The 18344-nt window shown below is 47.1% G+C and overlaps 2 protein-coding genes across 2 annotated transcripts; one reads left to right on the top strand and one right to left on the bottom strand.

The window, feature by feature from the left end:
* Positions 1–4210: 4210 nt before the first annotated feature.
* Positions 4211–6777, bottom strand: riok1 (RIO kinase 1 (yeast)). Its single transcript, XM_083693382.1, has 2 exons — positions 6678–6777; positions 4211–6219 (listed from the first exon to the last, which is right to left on the bottom strand). Exon 2 carries the CDS (start codon positions 6214–6216, stop codon positions 4507–4509), a length of 1710 nt encoding a protein of 569 aa, XP_083549508.1. The 5' UTR covers positions 6217–6219; positions 6678–6777; the 3' UTR covers positions 4211–4506.
* Positions 6778–6868: 91 nt separating this feature from the next.
* On the top strand, positions 6869–17254 carry fip1l1b (FIP1 like 1b). Its single transcript, XM_083692875.1, is given in 18 exon segments — positions 6869–7121; positions 7727–7781; positions 8111–8180; positions 9629–9738; positions 10695–10759; positions 10925–11035; positions 11251–11381; positions 11746–11888; positions 12432–12485; positions 12846–12945; positions 13323–13436; positions 13438–13480; positions 13961–13987; positions 14388–14442; positions 14562–14620; positions 15049–15256; positions 15643–15852; positions 16399–17254. Coding segments are annotated over 18 exon segments (1770 nt in total). The 5' UTR covers positions 6869–7048; the 3' UTR covers positions 16541–17254.
* Positions 17255–18344: the final 1090 nt, after the last annotated feature.

Genomic DNA, 18344 nt, shown 5'->3' with positions numbered 1-18344 from the left:
TGTGTGTGTGTGTGTGTCTACGTGTATGCGTATGTGTGTGTGTGTGTGTGTGTGTGTGTGTGTGTGTGTGTGTGTATGTCCATGCGTATGTGTGTGTGTGTATGTCCACGTGTGTGCGTATGTGTGTGTATGCGCATGTCAACGCACACGTGTGTGTATGCTCCCATACCTAACAGAACCTGTCTTCTCTCCACTGAGCTTGGATGTCATTTGAGTCATTTACATTGGCGTCCCTGTTGCATTATTGATGGTTGTGGTTCAGTCTGTATAGCTGATCAGCGCTGACTCACTCAGACTCTCCTTCTGTCTGCAGCGTGACTCACTCTGTGTGTGTGTGTGTGTGTGTGTGTGTGTGTGTGTGTGTGTGTGTATGACTCTCTCTGCTCCCAGCCAGTTTATACTAGAGAGATATGGACACTCAGATCACATTACATCATGATGATACTGTAGGTAGGCTACTGTGTGTGTGTGTGTGTGTGTGTGTGTGTGCGTGGGTCTGAGTCATATTCACCCTCACACACACTCTCTCTCTCTCTGTCTCTCTAGCCCTAACCCATTTATACACAGTCACTCTCCTCTCTGTCACCTTCACACACACACACACACACACACACACACACACACACACACACACACACACACACACACACACACACAATGCCTCACCCACTACCTCTTATAGATGTTTTGCAGAGTCTTACTTTACACACACACACAGACACACACACACACACACACAGACACACACACACACACACACTCTGATGTAATCCACCTCTTCTCCCCGGTGCTGACAGAGCGTTCTAGACCGGACCTGAGACCCATGGATCCATTTGTTTGACATCCCATAATACAACCACTCGCTGTGGTTGCTAAGTGTTCTTCCATGGTCATGTTGTGGTCCAACACTGTCCGTTAAACCCATCTGACCCGGGCAGCAACGACTCAGAAACACACCACTTAAAAGTGGGCAGAACTATAAGAACTGATTAAAATAAATAAATAAATAAACTAACAGATGTTTTCTTCTCTTACTCTGGCACTGGCACTGCTTGTGGCGCTTAAAGAATGTCTTACCTGTGATTACTGTGATGTGTAGTTGATTCACTTACTTGATTCACTTCCGTGATTCTCTTACTTGATTCACTTCCTTGAGTCACTTACTTGATTCACTTACTTGATTCACTTCCTAGATTTACTTACTTGATTCACTTCCTTGATTCACTTACTTGATTCACTTACTTGATTCACTTCCTTGATTCACTTCCTAGATTTACTTACTTGATTCACTTCCTTGATTCGCTTACTTCATTCATTTACTTGATTCACTTCCTTGATTCACTTCCTAGATTTACTTACTTGATTCACTTCCTTGATTCGCTTACTTCATTCATTTACTTGATTCACTTCCTTGATTCACTTCCTAGATTTACTTACTTGATTCACTTCCTTGATTCGCTTCCTTGATTCGCTTACTTCATTAATTTACTTCATTCACTTACTTATTGTAAGTCCCTCTGGATAAGAGTTTCTAAATGACTCAAATGTATTCTTTATCTTGTTATCTTATGTTCTAATATCATTACGTTTCCTATTCTGTTCACTCCTCGACGAAACTTGATATTGTGTTTAGACAGAGGATCGAGGAACTCAAAGCCATTGTCATTGTCATGGAGGGAGCGGGTGTGGGGTCAAGACAACACTTTATCAGGGGAGGCTGGAGGAGGCTTAGTATTCTAAGTATCAGGATTCAGATAGGTCACCAGCAGTGGAGGCCGTTGGCGGTAGAAATCGGTGGACGGCTGTTTGACACTATTCCGTCCCATGCATTACAACAAGCCTGTCCTCGGATTTCTGCCTCTGCCAGCCTCTCCTGGTCACCAGGTAATCTGCAGGGAAAGATTGTTCTTTGCTTCTTTATTCTTAAAGTACTTGAGGTCACTGCTCTAAGGTCAATGGGAACCGCTGTCCACAATCGATGCACAATGTTAACACACAGTCTTAAGAGCTCCAATCAATGCCATGTTTATGGAGGGCATACTGTTAGTACTGCACAAAGTGGTCTGTATTGGAAAAAGATGATAGCCTTTGTATGTCGTGTGTGTGTGTGTGTGTGTGTGTGTGTGTGTGTGCGTGCGCGTGCGTATGGTTGGGTGCGTGTGCGTGCGTGTGTGTGCGTGCGGTTGGGTGTGTGGGTATTCATGTCAAGGGTCCCCCTCTTAAGCAACAAAACAAATGGATTTGTCCTTTTAATCTAAACAGGTTGGCTGGGGGTGGTGGGTGGTGGGTGGTGGGTGTGTATGCATGTGTTTGTATTTCTTAACAAAGGGGGATGAGGTAACAGAGTGTGTTTATGACAAAGACAGATGACAGAGATAAACACTGTTAGAGCCTCAGTGTGTCCCAGTAAGCTAATATCGGTTGGTGTAATTACAGATCGGCTGGCCAATGAAAGGTCTCCCTCACTAAACCTGATTAGCATCGACGCTACGCTGTAATCTAGCCTAATCCACCGCCTCCAGAGAGGGGGGGGGGGGGGGGAGGGGAGGATGGAGAAGGAAGAGGAGAGAGAGAGGAGAGGATGAAGGAGAAATGTAGAGAGAGAAAGAGATAGATAGAGGGAGGAGAAGGGGGAGAGAGAGGGAAGGGGGAGAAGGAGAGAGGGAGAGAGAGATGTGAGGGGAGAGAGGGGTTACAAGAGGGAGCGAGAGAGAGAGGGGGGAGATTAGGGAGAGGGAGGGAGAGACAGAGCAGGGAAAACAAGAGAGACAGAATGAGGGCTTAGTGCTCGAATGAGCATAATTACGTTTTCAAGTCAACAGAGACAGATTGAAAGAGAGCAAGAGAGAGAGAGAGAGAAAGGGAGAGAGAGAGAGTTCTGTACAAACAGTTACAGACAGATGGTGTTTGTGTGTGTCCAATATCCAATATCGAGCACAGTGAGCATATTTTGTGTCTGTGTGTTTGTGAGTGTCTGTGTGTGTGTTTCTGTGGGTGTCTGTGTATTTGTGAGTGTGTGTGTGTGTGTGTGTGTGTGTGTGTGTGTGTGTGTGTGTGTGTGTGTGTGTTTCTGTGTGTGTGTGTCTGTGTGTTTCTGTGTGTGTGTGTGTGTGTGTGTGCGTGTGTGTGTGTGTGTGTGTGTGTGTGTGTGTGTGTGATCCAACGATCCATCCCTCTATAGCCCAATAACATACCCAGACGCTGTGCTCAAATTGTCGTAAACGCATTAACAATGCAGTGTGCATTAAAGGTAGTGTAGCCATCCTATCCACCTTGCAAAACCACAACACCAATCACAACCTTTTACAACGGCCAATCAAACTGTCACTATGATCTATGACTCTGCCTACTGCTGCCTGTGTTTGTTTACATGTTATATGAGTACCAATGAAGTTTTTATTTGTTATTATTGTTGTTGTTGTTGTGAATGTAAGCGATACCTTAGTAGGTAATGCCCCTAGAAAGTCTGGCATGTTTGCTTGCACGTTGGTTTGGCGTGAATGTGTCACCGCGTTTTTTTATTGATCAACAAATCCTTGTCTGGTAAACAAGTTGATTTACAATAGGGAGTGTCCCTCTGCATTGTCCTTCAATAAAAACAGCAAATCACCCGACCTTTACTTCAAGATGTGTTGTGTGCCCTCTTGTGGTCATAAAACGCTACTGCATGCACCTTGAATTGATGGCGCACTCACCGTCCAATTTGAACCTGCAGCATAAACCTTGTTTCCTTGCATCCTAGGACCTCCCCTTTAATTCTCACACGCGTGCACACACACTCAAACAGTACACACTGAAACATGAACCAATACTCTAGTTCAGCGGGTACCATATGGACTGAAACACATACATTGGTTTGTTATTAGTAAAGTGTAACCGGTACAATATGTGGCTGACATGTAAAATTTTGACATGTAACATTGCTTTGAGGACAATCATAAAAAATCTCCCTCATTCATTCATCTATTAATCGATAATAATTATTATACTGTAAAAGTGTTGTCTGTACTGCTAATAGACTTGAACTTTAGTAGCTGAATCATCCTGAAGATTAGAGGTGCGAAGTTCACTTCATTTGAGGGTGTCGCTCGTGCTTGTCAATGCTTTATATCATAATCTGAATGAACCTCATATTTCCAAATAAGTATGATCCATGCCACCCTATGGAATGTTTTCATTATAATTCTTTAATGTTCTCAAACCAGCCAACATCATTTCCACATGAGGGGAACAGTTTTATTGTCGTGAATAAAGCACATCCGAGGTCATCATACAAAGTCAGCGTTGTTCATTAAAAAGGATTGTTTGTGAAATAAACAACCACAACAACAACAGGGTGAGGTTGTATTACAGGGGGTTTGAGAACTGATATTTCAATGTTGCCCCTCAAAAAATAGAAATTCTCTACTTTGAGCCCCTCAAGAGATGATGTGTAATTGGAACCCTGGTTGTGTGTTTGTTTACAGAGTCACTGGGGTCAGAGTTCACGACTGGTGTGTGTCCTAATCATTTGCCTTTCTTCATCTTAGAAACCCTCTCCTTCCTCTTCTTCACGTGCTTGGGTACTTTGTTTTTCCTCTTCTCTCTCTGTGCTTCTTTTGCTTGTTTCTTCACTTCCTTCTTGTTTACCTGCGTTTCCTCTCCTTCCTCACCGGGGACGACCCTGTCCTCTCCGCCATCTTCATCATCCTGATCCTCATCTTCATCCTCTGAACTGGAGCTTTCCTCCTCTACACCACCGCAGCCCTCCAACAGGGCGGGGACCGTCTGAACCCCCGACAGGTCCTTCCTCAGACCCGTCACCGTCTGGTACAGGATGTTGTCGTTCTGGACGTTGCCCTCCCTCCCCCCACCCTCCTTCATCATCATCGCCATGGCGTCCACGTCTCGTTCGTAGTGGCTCACCTCCGTCAACGTCCTCGGGATGTACGCCTTCTTAAACACCTCCTCGTCCACGCTGTCCTGATCGGTCCGCCGCTCCTCCGCTGTCCTATCAGAAGCGATGTCCATCGCCCGGTCGAGGTAGAGTCCGATGTTGTCATCGGTGATGGACGGGTCGGTGACAAACTCAAACAGCTCCCGCAACGTCATCACCGCCACGTCATGCTTCTGGAAGAAGTCGTTGACGTTGCCGCAGTCCTTCCGCAGGAACTCCAGAGCGTGCGGGTGGTCGTGCTCCACCGACTGCGAGACGTCGATGATGTAGGCGGAGCCGTCGTGGTAGAGCATGTTGTACTCGCTCAGGTCCGCGTGGACCAACCGGGCCTCCTGGTACATGGTCCGCATGTTCTGGATCACCTGGAGGTAGAGCTCGCGGGCCTTGGACTCGGACAGGACGGCGTTCTTCAGCAGCGGGGCGGGCGCGTCATCGCGGCCGATGAAGCTCATGAGGAGGACGTGGCTGCGCAGCATGACCGGCTCTGGACTCGGGATCCCGGCGGTCTGGAGCCGGATCAGGTTCCTCATCTCCTTCTCTGCCCACGTCCGGACCATCTTCCTGGGGTTGCCTTTGCAGTAGCCGTGGCGGAAGCGGAACTCGCCGCTCACGTACTTGTCGCGGTCCTTGAAGAGGAGGATGGAGGTCTTGTAGATCTTGATGGCGCGGTTCTGGCCGTCGGCAGTGGTGGCGTGGTAGACGTTGGCCTCCTTCCCGGTGCTGATGCAGCCGTTGATCTCCGAGATGACCCCCCGACTGAGCATCTTGAACAGGATCATGCGGGTCCGCGGGTCCAGGACCTGCTCCACCGTGGCCCGGTCCGACTTGTCTTTCACCCGGTGTGTTTCGGAGTCCCGTTGTCTCTGCATGGCGGTCACCCGGTTGATGACGTTGTCGGCGTAGTTGAGCTGGTCCAGGTTGATCTTGTTGTCGAACTTCCTCAGGGCCTTGTCTGTCGGGGTCGACAGCTTCAGAGACTTGTTGCTGGGAGTTTGTTTGTTCGCCTGGTGGTTTAGTCCGGTTCTGTTGTAGCGTTTAGTTAAATCCGTCCCTGACCCACCCCAGTCCCACTCATCATCGTCATCATCGTCATCATCGTAGTCTTCCTCCACCTCTTCCTCCTCGTGCTGGTCATGTGATAGTGTGTCCGGGGTCTTTCCATCTATCTGACCCTCTACTACTGCAGCAGGCTTCCCTTCAGGCGGATGCTCTGACTGGTTAAAGCAGCCGTCGTCTGATTCGTCGGCATCTTCGAACTGGCCTGGGACAACCTGGGCCATCTCCTGTTGACAAACAAACAAACAAACAACCATTAGACTGCTGTAATCAATAACTGTAATCAATAATATCTATTCTATCTGTGCTTGTTTGATATTCCATAACATCTAAGTATAACATCTACATGTTCCACTAACTGTGAACAATACATCTCGTCATCCTCAATATGTGTACCCATCAGAGCACCGCTGAGAGAGAGAAGATAAAGCTTCAATATGAAATATTCTCTTATTCATCCAAGGGTGTAACGGTTTCCACTACAATGCCATGAACAATAAGACATGTGTTTTGGGACATTCACTATTAGAGACCTTTACGAGCAACTGCTATGGACAGCAACATCAATACATGTGTCTGACCAGTAGAGTTTTGGGACAGAACAGTAAAGACATTACAGCTTTACAAACAGCACTGGAACTGGAGTCTAATGGTTTTCAACGTTATTTTGGCAGTGTTTCCTTACCTCGATGATCTTATTTCAACTTGATCCACTCGTGTACAGAAATCAAATATAGATTTTTCACCGGTGTAGTGTCGTGTCTTCTGCTCGTGTGTGTCCGTGGGAATATCCAGTTTCCGCTTTCCGTCAACTTCAACCTTTGCTCCGCAGATCACTTCCGGGCGCACTCTCCGCTCGCCGAAAATGTATGGAGAGACTGAATTTCAGTTAATGTCTACGTAATATAATAATTAATTGTATGTATGTTGAGTTGTCCGTATATGAACCTTTGTTTCACGTGTTTTGCATTCACTTTATTCACTCGAAGGACTGTAGTTAGCTCGAAAGGAAAGTTGTGATCTTCTGAGCCGCACTTTCTTGTCACCGTGCTAAAGATGTCTGCGGAGGAAGCGGACAAAACGACAGACGCCAGTCCGGGGGATGAGGAGGAGGAATGGCTATATGGAGGTAAAAGGGGATGTTTTAATGCATAAACACGTAATAAAGTGAGCCAGCTAAAACGTCTGCGTCTGTAAATACACAGCTAGCTAACTCATGTCATTTAGCGGATAGTCCGCGCAGCCGTGCATGCGTTGGTCCCTCTGATTTCTGGCCTACTACTGTCTGTAAATACATGCAAGTAAGCTAATGTACTTAGTTAGTGCCAATAGTTTTTAGCCGTTCAGATAATAACTTGCTATTGGCCTAGTTAGGTGTATATGTTATTTCCTATCGCAGTAGTTAGGCTAGCTAGCTAGTTATGCTATTAAAAAAAACACCACACACATTAATCTGACTGACAGGTTGGTAGGTCGGTTGATTTAGCCAGACAACAAGCTATTGTTGACGTGTGGAAGACATAGGGCTGGTTTTCCCGGACACAGATTAAACCTAATCCTAGACTAAATAGCGTCTTCAATGGAGATTTTCTATTGAAAGTGTGGTTCATTCCAGGTCTAAGACTAGGCTTAATGTCATCTGTATCCGCCCCAAACAGTCAATGATTGAGGCAAAGAGTCAAAGTCAATGCTGCGGTGATCTGCAATTCCTTTTCTTGTCTTTTTTTCTGACAGATGAAACTGAGACGAAGGAGGAGGATGAGGAGGCAAAATTAAATGCTGCAGTCAGGTGGGTCATCATTCATATCAACAATAACCATATGCACATGTGTAGCGGAGGTGGTTTGGAATCACGCTCTCGTGATGAGGTAGCCCTGCCTGAGACACGTCAACTCAGTGTCACCCTCGGACCTCCACTCATGCATACTGCATACATTTTATACATCTCTAAAGGCTGTTTTAATGTCGCTCGACAAAAACCAAGTGCTGCTCGCCGTGTGTGTGTGTGTGTGTGTGTGTGTGTGTGTGTGTGTGTGTGTGTGTGTGTGTGTGTGTGTGTGTGTGTGTGTGTGTGTTCAATGCATTGATTTCACTGTGTGTCTAAACCCATGTCCACAGCGCCCCAGCTGCTGCCCCCCCTACTGTATCAGAGGAGGCCCCCACCACAGGGAACGGAGTGGCCCCCCAGGTAAGACCAATATATTACTGAGTTTATTTGACATACATGTGCTGCTTGAAAGTTTGTGAACCCTACAGGGATGGTAATTATCTTTGTATAAATATTAAAATGAACTTAGAAAATCTGAACCCCAATTCATAATAAAGACATTCCAAATAAAGGACGCAAACAAAACAAAAAAAAGATATTTCCATTGTTTATTTAACAAGAGGTTTATTTAACAAAAACTCAGATTTCATGTGTGCAAAAATATGTGAACCTCTAAAGTTAATAGCATGTGGCACCTCCATTAGCAGTGATAACTTGGAGTAAACGTCTCGTATAGCCACTAATCTGTTTTGAGGGATTTTTGCCCACTCCTCCTTACAGAAATCAGCTTCAGGTCCTGCCACAGCGTCTCGATTGGATTTAGGTCAGAACTTGGCCAATCCAAAACATAAATCTTCTTTCTCCTGAGCTATTCTTTGGTAGATTTGCTTGAATGCTTTGGGTCGTTGTCTTGTTGGAAGACCCATTTTCAGCCCAGCTTTAGCTCCTTGACTGATGGCTGGACATTCTGTTCAATAATCTCCTGGTATACCTCAGAATTCATGGTTCCCTTTATGATGTGGAGTCGTCCAGGTCCAGAGGAGGAAAAGCAGCCCCAGATCTTGACATTCCCATCACCATGCTTGACTGTTGGGATAAAGTTCTTTTGGTTGTGTTGTGGTTTTGATTGTGACCAAAAAGGTAAATTTTGGATTCATCTGTCCAGAGAACGGACTTCCAGAAACCTTCAGACTTGTCCAGGTGGTCTCTGGCAAAGTTAAGACAGGCAGTTTGTTTCTTTTTTGACAGCAGAGGCTTCTTCCTAGCAACCCTCATGTCATTTCGATTCAGTGTTCTTATTGTTGAAGCATGCACAGTTACCTGAGATGCAGGAAGGGAGGTCTGCAAATCTCTGGATGTTATGTTTGGGTTGGCTTTTATCTGATTTATTATTTTTCTTGTGGCTCTTGGGGATATTTTAGAAGGATGTCCACTTCTCGGCCGAGTTGTTATTATGTTAAATGCTCTCCATTTGTAAATTATTTGTCTCACAATGGACTGATGGAGCTCAAATCTTGTTAAGATGATTTTATAGCCTTTCTCAGACAGATGTGCTCTCACTACCCTCTTCCTGATGTCCTCTGAGATCTCCTTTCCTCTCGGCATGGTGTGTTTTGCATTCACCTGTATGGGTAACACAAAACTGACCAGGTTTCTTATCTCTATTTATCAGAGTCCTGCCCAAACTCTTTCCGAAAGATCTCTCATTTGATTGGTTAATTTGGTACCCAATTATTTCCCCACCTGATTCTACTTACTTGAGGACAACAATAGACACCAAAAATCATGGAGGTTATGTGTCTCATCCCTCTTTCCTTCTTTCTTTGTCTTTCTCTCTCTCTCTGTCTCTCTCTGTCTCTGTCTCTCAGCCGGAGACCACAGCAGCTGAGGATGAGGACAGCGAGAGCGACAGTGACGATGATGATGACGATGTCCGCGTCACCATCGGAGACATCAAGACCGGGGCGCCTCAGTACACGTACGTGACCTGTCAATCAAACGCTGTGCCGGTTGCGCATTTGGAAGTTGCGATTCTTACCATTCATTCGATTCTTCAATTTGTTCAAAGTTTTAAGAACAGGGGGAGTAAATGCCAACATCTTGGTATTGATAAAAGCAAAGGAATTAAATTGCACTTTTATTTATATACGTAACTGTCGTGGAAATGTAGGGTTACTACTTTGGTATTTGTTGACTCTGCACAAATAGGCACGTACACAATACATGTTCTCTTTAATTATTTTAATGGTTGCAAGCATGGTCGTCTGTTTCTAGCAAACAAAAGGCACAGGACAAAGTTACAATACGCATTTATACTTTCCAAACCTCCCTCTCTCCGGGGCGGGTTTTTCACACGCTATTATCTGTCATTTAGCCTTGAAGCCATGGGGTGATGTAGAACAATGGTGTCCTGTGACAAGTTCCATACATCCTTATCTGTTAGGAACAGTCAGGTCTGTTAGGAACAGTCAGGTCTGTTAGGAACAGTTCGGTCTTTGGGAAAACGTACATATGTCTTGTCAGCTTGTCACCCTCAGTAGCAGTAGCGTTCAAGACAGGTAACAAATGTTAGGAGCTGTTTAAGACAGGTCGTAAATATACCCTCTGTTAGTTCCATTATTTCTACTCAAGTTATTAGCAGGTCACAAACAAGGGATGACCCACAGGTCACAAACAAGGGATGACCCACAGGTCACAAACAAGGGATGACCCACAGGTCGCCAGTTGTTATAGACAATCATCCAGTACATGTTTCTTCAATGATTAGTGTCATCAACGTTATTAGCGCTTACTGGCAGTTAGTATTACAGATACTTATTGAACCATTACATAACCAAAGCTCCTGATTTCTATTGACAGCCTTAGTCGGACAGTGGTGGGTTGAGTACGTTGTTGTTGTTGTGGTGGTAAATGCCCGTTGTTGTTGTTGTTCAGAACCTATGGGGCCACTCCTGTCAACCTCAACATAAAGACGGCAGGCAGCAGACCCTACGGACAAGGTACCCCTCTCTCTCTCTCTCTCTCTCTCTCTCTCTCTCTCTCTCTCTCTCTCTCTCTCTCTCTCTCTCTCTCTCTCTGTGTCCCTCTGCCCCTCATGTATTGGTGCTGTTTGTCCCTCTGCCCCTCATGTATTGGTGCTGTTTGTCCCTCTGCCCCTGCTGTAGTGGGCTCCAAGCTGAAGGGGGTGGACCTGGAGGCTCCGGGCAGCATCAACGGCGTCCCGGTACTGGAGGTGGACATGGAATCCTTCGAGGAGAAGCCCTGGAGGAAGCCAGGTGTGTGTGTGTGTGTGTGTGTGTGTGTGTGTGTGTGTGTGTGTGTGTGTGTGTGTGCGCACATGCATGAGTTTAGTGGAGAGAGCGAGAGAAAGCATGCATTAGTGTGAGAGTGTGAGAGAGGAAGTACTCTGTTCACTCTGTTTTGTCTGTGGTCTGTATTCTTGGTTTTGTTGCCTTACTGTGTGTGTGTGTGTGTGTGTGTGCGTGCGCAGGTGCGGACCTGTCAGACTACTTTAACTACGGCTTTAACGAGGACACGTGGAAGGCCTACTGTGAGAAACAGAAGAGGCTGAGGATGGGGCTGGAGGTTGTCACCGTTGGCTCGGCAACCAGCAAAATCACAGTTAGTGGCAGTTAAACAAAATCTCTCTCTCTGTCCTCTCTCTCTCCCCCCTCTCTGTCTCCTCCTCCTACCTCTTCATTTGTCTGCCTCCCTCTTTTCCTCCATATCTCCCTTTTCTCTCACCCCTTTATTTCTCTGTCTCTCCTCCCTTCCTTTCTCTGCGTAAGCCTACACGTTACATATGACACACAGGCTACCACCATGTTCAGATCAGAAAACTAAAGATATCCCTTTAAAGATATGCCTTTTAAAGTTGGCCTTCTGCTGTGGGTCTGCCTGTCTGTCTGTCAAAGACATTAGTCTTTAAAGATGGCCTGCTCCTGTGGGACTGTTAGTGACAGAGAGATGTCCCACTTCCCCCCAGGTTCAGCAGGGGCGGACAGGGAACGAGAAGGAGGTGAATCTGCCCATCCACGTCTCCAAGCCAGACTTCAACGCCTCTCCTGCCAACATGTACAAGAACATGAATATGAACATGAATATGAACATGAACATGAACCCACCCAGGTGAGACACATGCACACATGGACGCGCACACAAACAAACACACACACACACACACACACACACACACGTGGGGTGCTCTGTCAGGTTGTCGACTTGGCTAGACCACGATGTAAACATTTCAGAGCAGATGAAGCTGATGTTTAGAGTAACTGTCTTTGATCTCCAATGACATCGTTGTTCAAAGTGAAACCGTTGTGTTCCTCAGTGAATTCAGTGTTTCAGTTGTATTTTTAGCACATTTTGACATGAATAAACGTGAGTCGGTTTTCATAATGCAATCCAGTGCCACCTTGTTCAAACATCCTGGGGAGAAACCTGCATGCACGCACATGTATATATGCACACACACACAAAACACACATGAACAGACAAAACTCACACACACACACAGCATTACTGTGCTGTGTGTGTGTGTGTGTGTGTGTGTGTGGCGGCGCTCCGTTATGTGTTAACGAGAGGTGAAGTGTGTGTGTGTGAGAGAGAGAGAGACTGTGACTGTGTGTGTATGTATGTGTGTTCTAACTCTCTCCTGTGTGATGGTAGGATCTCCCCCCCTCAGTGGACTGGCCCACCTGTCCAGGACATGTCCTACTATACGTAAGTGGGGTGCCCTCTTCCTCATATGGTCACATGGGTGTGGATGTCAGTGTGGCTGCCTAGACATTACACACTCACCCAGAGAGCATGATTCTATGTTATTCACTTTGTTGGCTGAAAACCCTTCATAAGTCATAATACTTCACTGAGGTGTGTGGCTGTCGTTATTGTGGCTGGAAACTGTTTTCATCTTGTGTGTGTGTGTGTGTGTGTGTGTGTGTGTGTGTGTGTGTGTGTGTGTGTGTGTGTGTGTGTGTGTGTGTGTGTGTGTGTGTGTGTGTGTGTGTGTGTGTGTGTGTGTGTGTGTGTGTGTGTGTGTGTGTGTGTGTGTGTGTGTGTGTGTGTGTGTGTGTTCTCCAGGAAGACCAGTGGTACCATAGATGTAATAGGAGGGGGGACCGCTACCATCAGCAGGGTGGAGGGCCGACGCAGACACAACCTGGAGGGGAACAACATCCAGGTACACACACACCTCTCTCTCTCACACACACACCTCTCTCTCTCACACACACACCTCTCTCTCTCACACACACACACCTCTCTCTCTCACACACACCTCTCTCTCTCACACACACACACACCTCTCTCTTTCTCACACACACACACACACCTCTGTCTTTCTCACACACACACACACACCTGTCTTTCTCACACACACACACACCTCTCTCTCTCTCACACACACGCACGTACACACACACACACACACACACACACACACTACTCATGTACCAAAACCACACACACACCTGGGCAAGTGCGTTGTGTGATTGACATGAATTGTATTGGCTGTTGTTTCGTTTGCATGGTTGTGATTGGCTGTTGACGGTTCTGCAGGTGATTTCGGAGCACTCATCGTCTGACGCCGAGCCCCCCCAGAACAAGATGCCTCCCTTCTTCCCCCCCGGGCCCCTCCCCCCAAACATCCCCCCTCCTCCATTCCTCCCCCCTCCCCCCAAACGTCAGCCAGGCACCCCCCCTCATCCCCCCGCCAAGTAAGTCAACCAGTCTCCCTCTCTTACTTCCTCTTTACCTCTCCACCGTCTCTCTCTCTCTCTCTTTCTCTCTCTCTCTCTCTCTCTCTCTCTCTCTCTCTCTCTCTCTCTCTCTCTCTCTCTCTCTTCTCTCTCTCTCTCTCTCTCTCTCTCTCTCTCTCTCTCTCTCTCTCTCTCTCTCTCTCTCTCTCTCTCTCTCTCTCTCTCTCTCTCTCTCTCTCTCTCTCTCTCTCTCTCTCTCTCTCTCTCTCTCTCTCCATCCTTCTCTTCTTCTGGTGGTGGACAGTTGACTTGTATCTGTTAAATTCAATGTTCAGTAAAAATTGTGTCAAATCAATGTATTAAGTAGAATTCAGGGGAAGCTGCTAGACGTTCCATACTTCACAATGAGGCCGTCCTCCAATTTCTACCTCCACCAGCCTCCTCTTGTAGTGTAGTATGTGTCAGTCTATTGATGTGTCCTGTCTGCTCCTCTTCCAGGGTTACCTATGACCGTCCCCCCTCCTGGTAAGACCTCAGACCTGAGGACATGTCATCATTCATCCTATATTATGCAGTATATTACATTTATAGTGTATATAACCATATTCTATGGAATTAATCGTATATGTTGTTATCGTGTGTCACAGTATTTCTAACTAATAGTATATATTATTATATTATGGTATTATATATTACATTAATAGTATATATTATTATATTATGGTATTATATATTACATTAATAGTATATATTGTTATCATATAGTTCTAGTTTATTAGCAGTACAGACAGCACTTTTATAATTATTATAGATAAATAAATTAGGGAGAATGATTTTTTATGATTGTCCTCAAAGCAACATATCAGCCACTGAGTGTACCATTGACGCAGTAATAACAAGCGTGTGTGTGTGTGTGTGTGCGCAGGTTTCCCCCCTCCCCCTGGCGGCCCCCCTCCCTCTCTCATCCCCACTCTGGACGGGTAAGACGCATCATATGTACACATTTATACCACAGTTGGTGTGTGTGTGTGTGTGTGTGTGTGTGTGTGTGTGTGTGTGTGTGTGTTGCAGAGTGTCATGGTTCCTCTCTCTGTTGCAGCAGTGGACACCCTGGAAGTTATGATGGGCGCCCCGTCCCGCCATACACCTTTCCCCCAGGTAGGGGGCGCTACCAACCACATCACTGTTCATTTGGGACTTCACTGGCTCTCTCTCTCTCTCCCTCTCACACACACTCTTGAATACTTTAGTTCACAGTAAAGCATTACATCAAAGAAACCACATACACTCTCTCACACACTCACTCACTCCCAAACAAATTGGGAAGATGGGGACCGAATCAAATCTGGAAATTAGACCGTGCCCATCTTTTCCATTCCATTGGAAATGTAAGCCAAATTGCCAAATGTCCCCAAACGATGTTGCATTGATTTATCTTGACGTTAAAACACTTCTGAGGTCTTAAAACACATCTGACAACCGTTGGTTTTAGAGTGAAGGTTTAATGATTTTCTGAATTCCAGTTTGTTTATGTTCATTAACGTGTGTATGTGTGTACTCCCCCCCCCCCCCCCCCCCCCCCACAGGCGGGTACCCTCCCCCCATGCCTGGTGCTGTGGCCCCCTGGCCCCCCATGATGGACAGCTCTAAGTCTTGGGGGGACTACTACCCTGGCCCTGGGCCCGGCCCCCGGAGGGAGGAGAAGAGAGAGAAGGAGAGAGAACGGGAGAGGCCCAGGGAGAGGCCGCACGAGAGAGAGAGAGAACACAGCCCCTCAGCCATGGCCTACAACAGGTTAGACACACACACACACACTTAGACATTCACACATAGACAGACTTATACATTCACACATAGACAGACTTATACATACATACATACACACACACACTTATACACACACAGACTTATACATTCAAATGCACACTTATACATTCACATACACTCACACACACACAAATACAGTCACACACATACACACACTTATACATACTTGTGCATTACCACACACCCACACACTCTCTGTCTCTACCATCATCGATCGTTCTCACTGACCAGAACAAGATCTGTTTTCAATGAACCAATGAGAGACCGAGGTCTCAGCCCTGTCTCCAATCAGAGCAGGCGATGTAATCTGTTCAACCAATGAGAGCTGTGTCTGTGTGTTTTCCCCTCCATAGTGATGAGGAGCGGTATCGCTACCGTGACTATGCAGAGCGTGGCTATGGCGGTGGGGGAGGAGGAGGAGGAGGAGGTGGAGGAGGAGGAGGAGGTGGAGGAGGGGGAGGGGGGGAGAGACACAGGGAGAGGGCCAGCCGGGAGAAGGAGGACAGGCACAGAGAGAGACGACACCGAGAGAAGGAGGAGGGGAGACACAAGTCCTCACGCAGGTGTGTGTGTGTGTGTCTGTATGTGTCTGTGTGTCTGTGTGTGTGTGTGTCTGTGTGTCTGTAGGTATACACAATGTCCTGCGTAAGTAATGTCAAATGTTTTTTCTTCTTTTGGGTACCCTGAAATTGGGGGACTATGCATAAAAAGTGTAATTTCTGAATGTTATAACCAATATGTACCCAAAGACCATCAAATAAAAGCTGAGGTCTCTACTTTAACCTCACAGTAATTGTTTGATTTCAAATCCAAACCTTTGGAATGGATCCATGGGTCTCAGGTCCAGTCTAGAATGCCCTGTCAGCACCGGGGAGGAGAGGTGGATTAGAGTGTGTGTGTGTGTGTGTGTGTGTGTGTGTGCGCGCGCGCGTGCGTGTGTGTGTTATCGGAGCGAGTTGTGTGCGTGTGTGTCCGCACTCCGATGACACGCTGATGACTGTTGAGACATGAACAAAATTGCCCTTGCGATTTCCAGCAGAGTTGACCCTCCCTCTTCCTCCCTCCCCCCCCTCCCTCCCCCTCCCTCTCCCTCCCCCCTCCCTGAGCAGTAGCAGCAGGAGGAGACATGACAGTGAGGAGGGAGACGGACACCGGAGACACAAACACAAGAAGAGCAAGAGGAGCAAGGAGGGCAAGGAGCCCAGTGAGGAGATGGGAGCAGAGCAGGACAACCAGGACGGCATGGAGTGACCCCCCCACCCCCCTCTCTCTCTCTCCACCCCCCTCTCTCTCTCTCCACCCCCCTCTCTCTCTCTCTCCATCCCCCCCCCTCTCTCTCTCTCTCTCTCCACCCCCCTCTCTCTCTCTCCACCCCCCTCTCTCTCTCTCTCTCTCCCTCCATCCCCCTCTCTCTCCATCTTTCACTCCTCTCTCTCTTTATATATCTCATATCACTGCTGGACAGGAGAGCAAGGAGGCCATGAAGGGACCTATCCTCCACCCCCCCCCCCCCCGCATCTCCTCTCTCTCTCTCTCTCTCTCTCTCTCTCTCTCTCTCTCTCTCTCTCTGTCTCTCTCTCTCTCTGTCTCTCTCTGTCTCTCTCTCTCTCTGTCTCTCTCTCATTCCTCTCATCCTTTTTTGTTGAGTCTGTTCTTTCTCTTCCTCTCATCTAACAATCTCACTGCACACCAGAAATAGAACGCCCACCTCCTCTCTTCCCTCTGTTGCTCCTCCCTTCCCGTCCCCCTCTCCCTCTCTCCCTCTCGCCTTCCCTCCCATCTTCAGAGCACTGTAGTATCTGTCGATCATGCTCAAACATTATTGTTGTACCTGTTTACTTGGTAGTCACGGCGACCACAGATCACACACACAGCTGTTGTTCTCTTGTCGTTCACCCCCCTCTTCTGTTCCTGTACGTGGCCACTGAAAGATGTCAATTTGTTGAATAAAAAAAAATGAACTTTTGATAACTTCTGTTTCTGCTGGATTGATTTGTGTGTGTTTGTGTGTGTGTGTGTGTGTATTGCGCTTCCTATGAGTGCGATTGATACTAGCCTGCAACCCTGACCGCCACCCGCCCCCAACCACACACACACACACACACACACACACACACACACACACACACAGCAGTGGCACTGATGGGTTGCAGCATCCCTTTGGACTATGGTCAAGGACACCCATGTTATTTGTGTGTGTGTGTGTGTGTGTGTGTGTGTGTGTGTGTGTTCATGTGTGTGTAGGTCATTTGTGGTGTGCTGCAATGCTGTTGCTGCTGACTGTGCCCAAAGTAACTATCATGTCTCTATTCTCCCTTGGGGGGTGTGCACGTGTGTTGTCTCGGAGGGGGGGTGTGCAGTGCGTGTGTGTTGTCTCGGGGGAGGGGGGGTGCAAAAATTACCACATTCCAACAATTGATGAGAATTGATTGCATGGCCAATAAACAGTCTTTGTCTTTACCCCTCAGGGGTGAAGAATGTTTTGTCGTTATTTATTATTATTATTATTATTATTATTAAGCTGATATAAGTGCAGATTTGAGTGTGTCGTGAATGGGGTCTGTCTTTGTGTTGTATGGGGGCCGATGGGGGCGGGGCGATCAAACAAGACAGCCCAAAGTCTGTCAACCAACACTGTCCCTCACTCACTGTTTGCTCTGCTTTCAGCACTGTCAACAGCAGTGATTGCCACAGTCCCTTCCCAAGGCACCCTCTCACTCTTTCTCCCTCTCACTCTTTCACCCTCTCACTCTTTCTCCCTCCCTCTCTTACTATTGCCACTGATTTCGCAAACAGCAGTGATTTCAAAAGTGTCTCTGCCCAATGCACGCTCTCTCATTCTCTCTCTCCCCCCTCTCCCTCTCTCTCTCTCCTCTCTCTCATTCTCTCTCTCCTCCCCCCCTCTCTCTCCTCCCCCCCTCTCTCATTCTTTCTCCCCCCCCCCTCCCTCTCCATGTTATTGTTTACAAATGTAAACACACAGCTGTGTTGTCATGAGTGACGGAGCGCCAGAGGAGACCAGACCAGACGAGGGCAGTGCTCCGAGGGGGAGGGG

The sequence above is a fragment of the Argentina silus genome (genome assembly GCF_951799395.1).
Source record: "Argentina silus genome assembly, chromosome: 21".
Taxonomy (NCBI): domain Eukaryota; kingdom Metazoa; phylum Chordata; class Actinopteri; order Argentiniformes; family Argentinidae; genus Argentina; species Argentina silus.
The sequence above is the reverse complement of the archived record's forward strand: the minus strand, read 5'-3'. Positions and strand labels throughout refer to the sequence as shown.

What these genes read in the sequence shown, in the direction of transcription:
- riok1 (XM_083693382.1), bottom strand. Translation starts at nt 6,216, where the DNA reads ATGGCCCAGGTTGTCCCAGGCCAGTTCGAAGATGCCGACGAATCAGAC.